Here is a 14,607-nt window from a genome sequence, read left to right as displayed (position 1 = left end):
GTCATCTCATCATTAGACACATGTGAAAAATTAATGTTTGTAATATGAATTGATTGTTAGTTAACTAACGATTTCCATTTAACCAGGTATATTTTGATCAAAAATTAAAACGATGAGATGTAAATTACTTAAAAAAAAGAATATGATTCAAAGTGACCATTTGTGAAAGCAATTAGGGGTAATATTGTAATTGTGTATTATTTTTTTATAAATAAGTCTGATTATAAGATAATATATGTTCAAAAATTATAAATTATTTAATAATGAACGTTTATATTCCTGCATACGAAATGCTCGAATCCAATACCTCAAAAGATAACAATAAATCATTTAACCATTGAGATTATTTGATTCGTACATATTCTTTATAGTTTTATATCTTCATGTCCTATATATTATATTAATAATATTATTAATTAGATTAAATTAAACTAATTTAATATTTACTAAATTTATTTTTCACATAAGAGCCCAAAATGACTAACATTAATGTTAAAAATATAAAATAATTGAGGTTAACTTAACATTAATAATTAGTCGATCAATAATCTAAATATCAAATAACATTAAATTTTTAAATAAACAAAAATAAAACAAAACAGTAATATCAAATCATAATTAATGAGCCTGTCAATTGTTTACTTCCGTAATTAAATTGAAATTTTAAAGATTAAAGTAATTAAATACTTATTTTGTCTTATTAATCGATATTTTATGATCAAATTGTTAAATTGATCATAATTATTTTATATAATTAAAATTTATAAACATATATTTAAAAATCAGTTTATTAAAAAAATTATTTTTCATATTTTTATTAATAATAAATTTTTGAATAATAAATTATAATTAAAATTTATTATTAAAATACAATAAAATTAATTTTAACAAAATAAAAATATTGTGTTGTACCTATTCTAAATTAATTAAAAAAATTAGACTTTCCTGTCATCACTAAAAATATATTTTCCGGGGTGCGGGGTAATGGTGTTAGAGAAATAAAGAGTGTAAATCCCAAATGTCCAGAAAATTTCCAACATCAGCAGCCCCCCTTTCTTCCACCTTTACTCTTCCCAACAACTTATTTAACTCCAATTGAATTTTTATATGTATAGAAACAAAAGCAAATATAGAAGAAGAAGAAGAAGAGAGGGAAGAGAAAAGGGTTCGATGGGTGCGTCTATATCCAACTTAACGGAAGGAACAAATGGGACGGCCTTGGGTCCGGGTTTAGGGGATATACCCGAGAGCTGCGTGGCCTGCGTCTTTACTTACTTGACTCCCCCGGAGATTTGTAATCTCGCCAGGCTGAATCGAGCTTTTAGAGGGGCTGCGTCTTCGGATTCCGTTTGGGAAATGAAATTACCCACCAATTATCATGATCTGCTGGATTTAGTGCCACCCCAAAGGTCCCAGAATTTGTCCAAAAAATATATTTTTGCCCTTCTCTCTCGCCCCATTCCTTTTGATGATGGAAATAAGGTGGGTTTTGATTAAAGCCGTTCCTTCCTTTTTGGTTTATTTGATTATTGCTTTAAATATTCGTTCTGGCTCTTTGAGTTTTGGGTTCATTTGGTTGTTTTTACTTCTGTATTTGTTTTGGAAGGATTGAGCATGAGGGGGTTTGTGATTGTTTTTATTACTTTTTAGATTTTTTTCCTTTTCAAAATTGTTTGTGTTCTGAGTAAGTTTAATACTTCTATATCTTAATATTTTGGGAAGAATAGGTGTGTAACTTTTTGAAGAAAACAAGTTTAACAACTTTTGTTTATGCAAATGGGGTTTTCTTGGGAGCGTTAAGGAAGAGGGTCTTGCATCTGTTTTCCTTTTAATGCTTTCTTTTTTTTGTCTTTTTTCTTTCTTCTTTAGTGCTTTATTTCGAGTTTAGTAATGACTAGACATACTTTAAGTGAAGATTAATGATCGTCGAAATGGGTTATGTAGGAAGTATGGCTGGACAGAGTGACTGGGAGGGTATGCATGGCAATATCTGCAAAAGGGATGGCGATAACCGGAATTGATGATCGGAGATATTGGAACTGGGTTTCTACAGAAGAATCTAGGTTAGACATTTATATCATTATGCTTCAATACTGAAGTCACTAGTAGAATTTATTGATATTGACATTTACTTTATATTGGATTGACTTTATATGGGATTGACATACTTGCATCTTGAAATGTTTCTAGTGTGATTTTTAACCAGCTTGTTAGAATGCTGTATTGATTACTTGAAAAAACACAAAATGGAAGTAATTATGATGATTTTACTTTTTCATGGAGCATATAGATGGTTAAGCTACATGTTTATTGAAATGTGATATCCGGTGAATTGTATTATTAATTGTTATTAATTGTGTGTCTCATTTAACTTTTGGTGGAAGGAAATGCATTTGAGTGCTACTTAAAGGCGGCATTCTATGCTTTCGTTGTCTGTTGAAGTTTTTTTTCATTCAAATGGTATCATGTAGATAGAGTGAAAGCTTTGAAAGTTTTCATGGTTGTTTGTTCGTCGTTAATGTTGAGATGATGATGAGATCTTTTATTTAATCTTGTTTAGAGATAATGTTTGTCCTCATTGCCACATTAATAATCTGAAGCGATATTTTAAGGTTGGATTTTGGAAGAGGTATATAAGGAAAGATAAGATTCTAATATGTTAAACTTTCAATTTCTATCTCCCTCTGTATGCTGCTCATAAGGATGCTTCTGTGCTGGAAGTAATTTTCCTATTAGTGCACTAAGAGTTAATTTGCATTTGCCTGTTGCTATACAGTGAAACAAATAATTAACCATTTCACCATCTATGTATGTACTTCTGTACATTACTTTCTTCCTTTCATCATTTATTATATTTTTTAGGGGTTGTGAGAAATGAATCTCTTCTTCTCTTGCTTACCTTTTGAAAATTTATCTTGTCTACAAATGTTTGTGCTTGCCTTTAGATGGTTATATATGAAGTTTCTTTCCTCCTAGTGATGTTTTATACTACGTAGAGCCGTTTTTTAACGTTTTGGTTTATATAATTACACTGCCTAGGTAATACGACTCAGAGGTAGCCCTTCACTTTCCATAAAATCTCATCTCCTTTATTTAGACATTATATGGTCCCGAGTTCTTGGTTTGTGTTGATCAGAATGATCAAGGGGTAGTAAATCTCGTCCTGTCAATGAATGTATTTTTTTGTTTTCTCGTGGAGATTGATCTGATTTTAATACTCATCTTTATGTCAAAAGTATATGCACTGCATTCAGTTTGAGTGATTGCTGTGTTCAATGTATTTAGGGTGATACAGTTTCCAACGTACTAAAGGTATATATTTGTAGTATGATGCTTTAACATTGTCCTTAATCCTGATCTTTATTCCTTCCTATGATCACTGTACAGTGTGTCAAGAGAATAAGTTCCCATCCAGTGACTACTTTCCATTAATCTCTATCGTATATACTGAGTTTAGTCTTTCTTCATGGCGTTTCATCAGTTGAACAAAATATTTTGAAAGGATATTATTGATTCTGTTCTACATATGAAAACTTTGTAGTGCTTAATTGTGAAATTTTTATTGATCTTTTATCTTTTTCTATGAAGAGTGTAAACCTGGAAATTTTCCAGTGCTTCAGAGATCTTCAAAATTTTATGCCATTGAACAAATTATTTTTCATTTGCATTGGCCAATGGCTAACATTTTCTTTCCACTTTTTCCTCTCCAGCTTTCTTTCTTAATAATTTTTAATAAATATTCTCTATTTTGCTGTTCTTCCAGATTCCATATTGTAGCGTATTTGCAGCAAATATGGTGGTTTGAAGTAGATGGAGTAGTAAAGTTTCCTCTTCCAGCTGATATGTATACTCTCTCATTCAGGCTTCACCTTGGAAGATTTTCCAAAAGGTTGGGAAGACGGGTGTCTAGTTTCGAGCACACGCATGGGTGGGATATAAAGCCTGTGAAATTTGAGTTCTCTGCTTCTGATGGTCAGCTAGCATCATGTGAGCACTATTTGGACGATACCGAACAAGATTATGAAAATGGAAACCATAAGCGTGGATGTTGGATAGACTACAAGGTAGGGGAATTTATCGTCAGCGCCTCAGAACCAACAACTGAAGTCCGATTTTCCGTGAAGCAGATAGATTGCACACATTCCAAAGGAGGGCTTTGTGTAGATTCTGTATTTATTATCCCCACTGACCTTAAAGAGCGTAAAGGAAGAGGGACTTTGAAATAGCCAGAAACATATTGGAGTTATTGTTATCATCAGTGTTCCCTGGAAATCCCACACGAGATTTCACGTACAGCTTATACTTCTAAAGGCATTTGTTGTTTTAGAGAATTCCGTCTTAATTGGTTTTTTGGAGTAGGTATGTGTCCTCTATGATTACGTAGGCTTCACTACCATGTATTTGATCCAGTTTTGTTTCTTTTTTACACCCGTGCACATAAAATTAAGGGATTATGCTTGTTGTCATATTGTTTTCACCAGAAGCTTTCTGTTAAAATTTTTGTAATTTAGTTGTTATGCAAATGAGGTAATCTATTTTCTTTCTTATATCCTACTCCATGACATTCTTTCCTTCATTGTTTCTTTATGCTTAAAATCTTCATGGTACTAGGTGAAGCCTTGATTAGTCTATCTTGATCTATATGGACTTTTACTGTTCAATATTTGTTAAATTATTTTCAGCAGTTATAGCACGATGAGTATTGGTATAAATTATGAAATTTGTGGCTTCTCTGTGACTTGGCCTGTGGTTTTTAGGTGTTGGATCGTATATGGATTCACTACTTTCATCTAGTCTTAGGTGCAATAGTGATTATGGAACTCTGACATCAACTGTGGCTGTAGGTCTAGATTGGCCATTCTGTTAGGAAAATAAAGTGTAATGAGGTTGCTATGGTTGGTTAAAACCTTGGTTTCGATATGTTGACTTCACCCTTGACAATTTGGCCAACCATTTGCATATGGTATTAGAAAATGAAATTGTGGAACCTGGCCCCTCTCATGGTTTGTGCTTTGTTGGTGTGGTCCAATTTTGATATTTGAATATGTTGTCATTATTGGTCGACTTTAACTTGTAAGATAACTGTGAAGTTGCATTGCTGGTGAAGTTTTGAGGGTTGGGTTGTTGTTTGTGAATGGCATAGAGGTTTTGATGTTTCAGTTGTGGTTGAAATGGTCCTTTGCTGGCAGTATCTGGCGTTGGATCTATACCTTAATTGGAAGAGAAGTGGTTGGTTTATCATGTGGGTTTAGACATTTGTGCAGAATCCTATGGAGGCATTCGTTGTGTGCATTTAACGTTGTTTCTATAAGCGTAAATCTGTTTGATTAAATTTGGACAAGTGGCAGTGGCATTGGTCTTGAGTAAAACCTGTACACCAGCTTGGTGAAGTTAGCCAACCCAATGGCTGGCTATTCAGGACCACTAGCTGTTAGGCTAAAAGTAAAACGTAGCTTATCATCTCTTTTCCTGGCTTGCTTATTTTTCAAATTCAAACATAATACCTAGGATTCAGCTTTCTTTATTATATATAGGAGAAAATAACTTCATTGACTAAAAATGTCTTATAATATTCGATTTTAACCAACTTTTTTTTGATTTGTCAAAATGACCAACTAAATCGTAATGCGATCGATAATTCGCAACGCGATCTTCGATATCGCAAATCAGTTTCTAGATTCGCAACGCGATTCTGACTATCGCATTGTGATTTTTCAAATTCGCGTTGCGATTTTTCGAATTCGTAATGCGATAGTCCAAAATCGCATTGCGATAGCACTGTTCACCGTTACGATAGCACTGTTCACCGTTGCGATAGCACTGTTCACATTGCGAATTTGCGATATTACTGTTGTTTTCTGTCCAGAAGGATGCAAAAAAACTTTAAATTTGGGATTTTTTTTGTTTGAATTCTCTTTAATGGTGTATGGATTTATTTAAGTTTAATTTTGTTTAAGAATGAATTTTTTTGTTGCGATAGTACTGTTCACAATATCTGGATCCAAGTGCATTTTCTTTTTCTAATATTATTTTAATAGGTCTAGTTCTTAATTAACAGATGCTGATGTATTTAAGGCTCATTTAATCTTTTTTTTTATACAGTAAATGTTTTTCCAGTATGTCAGTGAAACATCTTTAGAACCAAAACTGATGCAATATTTCAGAGAGACAGTGATAGCTCATCAATCAAGACCAGGCAAATACTAAACCATTGGATGTTTTAGCTTCACACCCAACAGCAAATTGGTCCATGAAAAATTCATATGACAAACCATGTGTTGGTCTCCCTGTACAGTTTTCAGCTTCATTATAAACAATGCTCACTATCATCATAATCATCACAAACAAAACATTACTCAATAATTAAAAATCTTTAAGATAGAATGATAAACAATGCTCATAGATAACAAGCAGCTTCATTCACGATTTGATCCTTCAACTATATTTATTTTCAGGTAAACTACCTTCAAGATCATTATTGATTAGTTTTCTTCTTATTTTGATCACTATCGCAATGGTGAACAGTGCTACCGCAACGGTGAACAGTACTATCGCAACGGTGAACAGTGCTATCGCAACGGTGAACAGTGCTATCGCAATGGGATTTTGGACTATCGCATTGCGAATTTGGAAAATCGCAATGCAATAGTTAAAATCGCGTTGCGAATTATCGATCGCATTGCGATTTAGTTGGTCATTTTGGCAAATCCAAAAACAATTGAATAAAATCGTATATTATAAGGTATTTTTGGTCACTGAAGTTATTTTCTCTATATATAGCCTTAATATAAAAATAAGTGTTCAGAATATAATCTTTTTTTTTACGTTACAAATGTTATCATTTTAAGTGCATCAGACGTTACGACCGTTAAAAATTTTCGTTAAGTGACACATGTCATGTTTTGATAATTTAAATTTTTTTAGTTGAAATAAAAATCTTAAAAATATATTTTCTTAAAAAAAACTTAATTTTCGGAAATCTTAAAAAAATCTCAAACTTTAAAAACTTTTATTATAATCCTATACCTATGCCGGCCATTGCTTGGGGAAGGGGGACAAAGGGGGGTTGGAGGGCCCCCCAGAGGGAGAGGGGGTAAGGGGAGGGGGACGGGAGAGAGGAGGCTAGAGGAGGATGGGGCAGCGGGAGTGGGGCTGGGGAGATGAGAGGGAGAGGAAAAGGAAAGGGAAGTGGGGCCGGGGAGATTCTTTAAAAAAATATTTTTTTAATTTAATGATATATTTTTAAGTTTTTTCTAAAATAAAATATTTAAGAATATGACATATATCATTTAATGAGTTTTTTTAATAGAAAAAATAATTTCATTGATAAAAAATACCTTATAATATACGATTTTAACCAATTTTTTTTAGATTTGTCAAAATGACCAACTAAATCGTAATGCGATCGATAATTCGCAACGCGATCTCCGGTATCGCAAATCAGTTTCCAGATTCGCAACGCGAACTTCGACTATCGCAATGCGAACTTGGACTATCGCAATGCGAATATGTAAATCGCAATGCGATAGTGGACTATCGCAATGCGAACTTAGACTATCGCAATGCGAATATGTAAATCGCAATGCGGTAGTTGACTATCGCAATGCGAACTTCGACTATCGCAATGCGAATATGTAAATCGCAATGCGATAGTCCAAGTTCGTTGCGATTTATTCCAAATTCGCAACGACTGCATTTGTTTCTTAAGAATTTTCTCTAAAAAGATAGTATTCGAGCGGACGTGTCGAAGACACGTATTACCACGACCACAACCACGGCCACAGCCACGGGACGAGAGGGCGGCGGCGGCAGCGCGCGAGAGTCTTCCTTGTTCTCTATCACTCAACAAGGAAGTGGGAAAACCAAGCCTTAAATACCATTTCCAATAGTGTTTCCAATACTATGTGGGATTGAGCATTACCAACACTTGTTTCCAATACAATGTGATTATTCAGGAAACAATTAACAATCATACACCTTAAAACAACTAAATCAGAAACCAATTGCATTAGTATTATACGATTAAATATGTCATAATTAAAAGTCAATCTACAATCAATCGCGATTATTGCAATTTTAAGCAAAACATTCAAAAATAATATCACTATTTAAGGCTCAATCCCACATAGTATTGGGAACAAGTGTTAGTAATGCTCAATCCCACATAGTATTGGGAACACTATTAGGAATGGTATTTAAGGCTTGGCTTTCCCACTTCCTTGTTGAGTGATAGAGAACAAGGGGGACTCTCGCGCGCCGCCGTCCGTCTCGTCTCGTCTCGTCTCGTCTCGGGTCGTGTCGTGTCGTGTCGTGTCGTGGTCGTGGTCGTGGTAATACGTGTCTTCGACACATCCGCGCGAATACTATCTTTTTAGAGAAAATTCTTAAGAAACAAATGCAATTCCGTCGTTGCGATTTTGGACTATCGCAACGAATTTGGAATAGATCGCAACGCGAACTTCGACTATCGCAACGAATTTGGAATAAATCGCAACGCGAACTTCGACTATCGCAACGAACTTGGAATAAATCGCAATGCGAACTTGGACTATCGCAATGCAAATATGTAAATCGCAATGCGATAGTCGAAGTTCGCGTTGCGAATCTGGAAACTGATTTGCGATACCGGAAATCGCGTTGCGAATTATCGATCGCATTGCGATTAGTTGGTCATTTTGACAAATCCAAAAAAAGTTTGTTAAAATCGTATATTATAAGACATTTTTGGTCACTGAGGTTATTTTCTCTTTTTAATATTCATTATGGCTAAAGTAATTAAAATAATAATACTTATAACGTTAGACATTTGAATTGATAAAAAATAATGTAGACACTTAAATAAAAAATAATATAATTTAAATATTTATTTTCATATTAATAAAGTAAATTATATAAAAGAGACTTAAATTTTAAAGAGTTTGATTTTGATTTTAATATTCAATGTTAAAAAGGATATTATTTTAATTCTGATTGATATTAGATTTCAATTATTTATATATATTAGAGATGGAATGCGTCATAGGTTTATTTTTACCCTAGCCTCTCTCTCTCTCTCTTTAGAGTTTGTGATGTTTTCTATAGATTAGATCAATTTTTTTTAATTTAGATGGTGAAGACACTAATTTTGATTCTAGTAGTTGATCGTCAATTCTCATTTTTTTTCTTTCTTTAATAGTTTTTTAATAAAAATAATTATATCTTTGTAACACGTTTTTTTTATATTTTTGTGATACATTTTTGTCTTATTTCTTGATTATTTAATCGTTTTTTTTATTTTATGTTTTCTCAGAGTTGAATTTGACGACGTTATGATTGATCAAAATGATGCTTATATGTAATTCCGTTGCTCTTCCTTGCTATGGACCATCAGATTGAATTTAGATATGCGATTTCACGTTTGTGGATAGTTTCTCACGACATTCAGCTTTGATTTGCAATTCTCAGTATTCTTTCAATAATTTAATCATTTTTATGGTTCGTTTGCCGATGCAGTCAAATTTATTTGTATCTATTTTTTGTTCAAATTTGTAACATTTTTCATATATGATTCTTGTATGATCTAAAATAATTAATTTTATTATTATAAAAAAATATCCAAATTATATATTCAATTTACGATCATAGTTGCTAACCTTTATATTGTAATTTTATAAGGGAGAGAGACGGGTACGTGAGGAGGGGGGCTGCGGGAGGGAGAGGGAGGGGAGCTGGGGAGGAATAAATTTTGTTTTCTCACTGAAATTTCAAAAGTAATAAATCGGTCACTGATATGATTGATTTATCACAAATTGATTCCTCTACGATAACGGTTGTTACTGTGAGTGACGGAAAGCTGGCTAGACGTGTTAACTGCTGACTTGACACCTTTTGATTACCATTTTGCAGGGTTTCAAAAAACGATCCGCGACCGCGATTTCGTCCGCGATATAGCGGTTTCGTCGCTGTCCGAGTTTCCCACAACGGCCGCAATAGCGTCCGCGACGACCGCAATAGCGCCCGCGACGGCCGTAATCACGGTAAATTCGAAATAACCGAAAACGCGACCGCGACCGCGATTTGAAACCAACAACTTCTCTTTAATATCCCTCTCCAATCTTCACCCTCTATACATGCACTACTCTCAAAGGAAAAGCACAGAAGCCAAGCTCCGGTTGAGGGCCGACCACTAAATCATCCCACAACACTCTAGCAGCACTATTTTTGTTTCTCGTCTCTTTACTAAAATCTGGGAGAAAAAGACGTGCTATAAAGGATACCTTGATTCAAGCATTGGTAATCCATTCTCGCATGGCTGTCTCCTTTTTAGATTGCAGTTGAAGGCTTGAGAAAGGAATGTTGTCTGTCCTGCTGAAGGCTTGAGAACATCGTGACTGCAGTTGAAGTTTGCGCAAAAGTTGAGAGATATTTCTCTCCATTTTCCTTGACCATTTTAATGAAATTTCTTTTGTTTGTGTAGATTTTCTACTTCATTGGTTTCAGATTCAATGCAACGCCCTCGCCCACATGGTGTATGGTATCTATAACTTTGTTGCTGTTGAGACATAACAACAAGTATACATGTATTTCCATGGGAGCGGTAAATCTGCTGAGCTGAAACATGAAGCTGCAAGAGGAGCTATAAGGGCTTCCATCTAATGACATTCACAGACTCAGCAGCAGTGAGATATCAGTAACCTCACGTGTTGCTTCTGGTTAAATGCACTTTGCCATGGAACGAGAAAGATGAGCTTGTTATATGTCTATCCTTGCTTTTGTTGCACATATCTTTGGTAACTTGTTTCAAATACTACTTTCTGTGAAGTTTTACTGAATTTGAAAATCTAATGTGCTAGAAAATGAAGATCGATATAAACTAATATGATAATTAATCACTTACTAATCAAATATATCCCGAAAATTTATTTTTTAAGTGAACTACATATTTATCCATTTAACAATTTAATTATAGACTTATACTGTAAAATTGGATAGATAACAAGAGGTGAAAATTCTACTATTTTAATGGGTAAGTGATGGGATGAATGGTGATTTATACAATGAAAAACAATAAATGGTGACAGAAGAGGAGAGGGTCTTTAATGAATTTAGTGACAGATGGTGAAGAGAAGTTGTGGGTTTTGAGGAGTTAGAAAAGTGCGGAGATGGAAAAGAAAGAATGGTCAAAATGGTGGTCAAGCGGTATCAAGTAATTAGTTAACACGCCTAGTCAACTTTTCATCATCTCCAGTAACGGCGGACTGTGATTACTAAAATCGAGTGATTGATTGTTAATCAATTTATTATTTTTAAAACTTAAATTAAAAAACGGAGACTTAGTCATGAGTGATCATTAAACAAAACAATAAAGTAGACCGAAAATGAGGAAACTTCAAAGTATTTCCATATTTCTCTACCAACATTTTATCTTCTATTTCTCTTCTTATTATATAATAGAGAGAGAGAGATTTCTCTTGTTTTCTCTCATTTTTTTCCCTATTTCATTGGTGATTCTTTACCGACAGAAATAATGTGATAGTTGCTAATAATGGAAGTGTTGTCGTCAAAAGAAGTAACAGCAAGCTCCATAGCTTTATTTTTTGGAGAAGTAATTGACTGACTAATCTTCTTCTTCTCCTTGCTTTTCCCCCATAACACAACATAAAGTCCCACCACAATTAGCACTGCTCCAATTATGCTGTCATTACACGCACACACAAGAAGTTTTCCTATGTCAATTACACTGCTCACTTAATTCGATTCGATTTCATTAATCAATGTCTATAAGCATTGGCCAAATATACATTCACTTACCTTCCCAGATAGAGTTTTTCTTGGAGAAACAAGGAGCCTGCAATGGCTACTACGACGAGTACCAAAGGGCTAAAAATAGATGTATAAAGCGGGCCTTTAATCCCCACGCACCAAGCTATAAACCAAAACGTCAATCCCATTCCAAAAACTCCCTACACCAATGAAAAAAACTCCTTATATTCAACCCTAAACCCTTAAAACCAGTTAAAGATTTGGACTCAACATATTACAGACCGCGTAAGCAACGGTGAGAAGCCTGACATCCCACCCTATTTTCCACTGACTCATGTCTCTTTCCACGCACAATGCGAATGCAACTGTTTGTACGGTTCCGATCACGCTTATCAACGCCTTGCTCGAGTAATAACACGGGTATTTTTCACCCATCTTGGCCTATGAAACAAATGACAAAAGGAAAAGCTTCAAAATATGTCAGCTTGAAAGTAAGCAAAGGTGGTATTTGAATTACCTGAATGTTCATCCAAAGAGCATAACAAATGCAGCAGACAAAGGCCAACAAAGCGCCCAACAGATGATGAGTAGCATGTGAGGAGTTAGAGGCATGGGGTCCATTAGGGAGAAGGTTAATATGGGTTGATATATTGAATTGGAATCCTTTGTAAAACGTGAGTATCATTGCCCCACCTATTCCAATTGCAGTTCCCAACACCTTTGCCTTCCCTGCCATTGTCCTCAATGCTAACTTTTCCAATCTGTCAAAATTTTTTGTATTGGACCCATCAAAGTTTTAGTCAAAAGAAACATACATACATGCATAGATACATACATACCCAATAGTGATGGCAATAATGAAAGTTACGGCAGGAGTGAGATTAACCATGGCACAAACAAATGTTGCAGATGTTAAGGCCAGGCTTTCTATGTACATGTTCTGAGCTAGTGAACCCCTGCAAAATGCAAGTAAATATTAAAGTTATTTATAGAATTTACTTTGGGTAAAGTGCACAAATAGTCCCTCGATTATAGGGTGATACTTTGTTGAGTTAATTTTTTAATGAAAAATGAAAACATACTAAATAGTTGAGTGATCATTTTGTAACTTTTAATAGTCGGGGGACTCAACAAAGCAACACCCTATAGTTGAAGGACTATTTTATAACTTTTAATATTTAAGAGATTCAACAAAACATCGCCTTATAGTCGAAGGATCATTTGTATATTTTATCCAAAAATTAAAATCAGGGTCCACGGACCTTTCTAAGTTTAGAAAATTATTACCTATAATTCACTCTGAAATGTACACTTCACCTAGGCATAAATCCTACAGTGTAACATTTATTATCTCGTTATCCTTTTTGTGTTGAATGGTCCATTTGACGTAATCAAAAATGCACCATTGAATCTTTTACTAAATAAAGGCTACAATACCAACTGTACTTACCCTAGTAACGCACAGAGAAATGCTTGAAAAAATGTAGTCCATGTCATTTTTGGCCTCTTCCTACGCAGCAAAAACCAGGGTAATTAATATATTTTCAAATATTCAGACTAATAATCAAATATATATAAAAGCAAATCTATATACTAAATGGAATAAAATCTAGAAACAGCATGGACTAAAACCTCAACCCTTCTCAACTAAGAATCATGGTAAAAAGGACATAATTTGATTCATGTTTAGTTCCTCACTCGGAACTCATTGAACCATCTCAATAGTAAAAAGAAGTAAGATCTTGAGTTTGAGTAACTGTAGGATATATGTGCGATGAAAGATTTTAAATAGATGTTATCTTATAATCATATTGTATTAATAAAAAAAATTAAGTTCCTCTCTGATTGTCTCCGTACATGGCGTGAAGAACGATGTTATTTGATGATGTAATTATGGTTAGAAGAGAAAAATGAAGATTGAGAGAGGAAGAGAAAACCTTTCAACGATGAGAGCAAGGGAACCATGAAAGCAGTGGCGAATAAGAATCTATAAGCCACGATGAGTCGCAAGTTCATCCCATCGTTTGCTGCCAATTTGTAAAGCACATTAAGCCCGGCGAATACTACTTGAACCACCACCATCAGCATGGCCGGCTTTAAGTCATGCAATATCTTAAGAATCTGTCCCATGTTTTGAAGACTGAAAAACCAAGTAGAAGAAAAGGGCAGTCGAAAGCAATCTTTGTTATCGTTGGTATAAAAATCCCATGCGAGTAAATGGGAAATGACAGACCTTCAAATTTATAAGAAGTGATGGACCACCACTCTGTCAGTGGGAGCCACCTTAATTTCACCTTTTAAAAATTTTAATAATTAAAATCAAATCGTGTTTTACTCGTCCCTGATTTTTATAAGGTAATGAAAATACAGTGTATTTAGTGTGAACCGTTGCATGTGAATTTTGCACTGCAAACGTCAGGCTTGGCTTGGCTTGGCTTTTAAGCCTCTCTTTGCTTGTGCTTCAATCGGTGCCCGTTTTGCAACCCCACCTGTCTTTTCCTCCAAGGCTTTGAACTTTGGAACTTTGGATACCTTGCAGATTTTCATTAAGAGAAAAATGTTTTTTAATTTTAAAATTTAATTCATAAATTTTATTTTGATTTGTATTAATCTTTAAATTCATTAATTTATAGGGTAAAGTACACAAATAGTCCCCTAACTATAGGGTACTTCTTTTTTGAGTCCTCCAACTATTAAAAGTTACAAAATAATCATTGACTATAAGATATTACTTTATTGAGTCCCTCGACTATAAGATATTACTTTGTTGAGTCCCTCGACTATTAAAAGTTACAAAATGATCATCTAACTTTTCATTATGTTCCAAACTCATGCTTTTGCTTTAGAAAATTAACGTTCATCTGA

General features: G+C 34.3%; 2 protein-coding genes across 2 annotated transcripts; one reads left to right on the top strand and one right to left on the bottom strand.

Annotated features, from left to right (window-relative positions):
- The first annotated feature begins 1,063 nt into the window (after positions 1–1,063).
- On the top strand, positions 1,064–4,497 carry LOC120180995 (F-box protein PP2-A15-like). The gene is made up of 3 exons (XM_039186255.1): positions 1,064–1,482; positions 1,945–2,063; positions 3,764–4,497. The coding sequence occupies exons 1-3, from the start codon at positions 1,108–1,110 to the stop codon at positions 4,224–4,226; spliced, it is 957 nt and encodes a 318-aa protein (XP_039042186.1). The 5' UTR covers positions 1,064–1,107; the 3' UTR covers positions 4,227–4,497.
- A 6,956-nt stretch (positions 4,498–11,453) lies between these two features.
- Positions 11,454–13,898, bottom strand: LOC120180970 (WAT1-related protein At1g68170-like). The gene is made up of 7 exons (XM_039186235.1): positions 13,688–13,898; positions 13,193–13,252; positions 12,582–12,698; positions 12,260–12,503; positions 12,025–12,183; positions 11,791–11,942; positions 11,454–11,674 (listed from the first exon to the last, which is right to left on the bottom strand). The coding sequence occupies exons 1-7, from the start codon at positions 13,870–13,872 to the stop codon at positions 11,473–11,475; spliced, it is 1,119 nt and encodes a 372-aa protein (XP_039042166.1). The 5' UTR covers positions 13,873–13,898; the 3' UTR covers positions 11,454–11,472.
- Between the last annotated feature and the right edge of the window lie 709 nt (positions 13,899–14,607).

This window comes from Hibiscus syriacus, unplaced genomic scaffold (genome assembly GCF_006381635.1).
Source record: "Hibiscus syriacus cultivar Baekdansim isolate YM2019G1 unplaced genomic scaffold, ASM638163v2 tig00112503_pilon, whole genome shotgun sequence".
NCBI classification, from domain to species: Eukaryota; Viridiplantae; Streptophyta; class Magnoliopsida; order Malvales; family Malvaceae; genus Hibiscus; species Hibiscus syriacus.
Note: the sequence above shows the minus strand (reverse complement) of the source record. Positions and strands in the feature narration are given on the sequence as shown.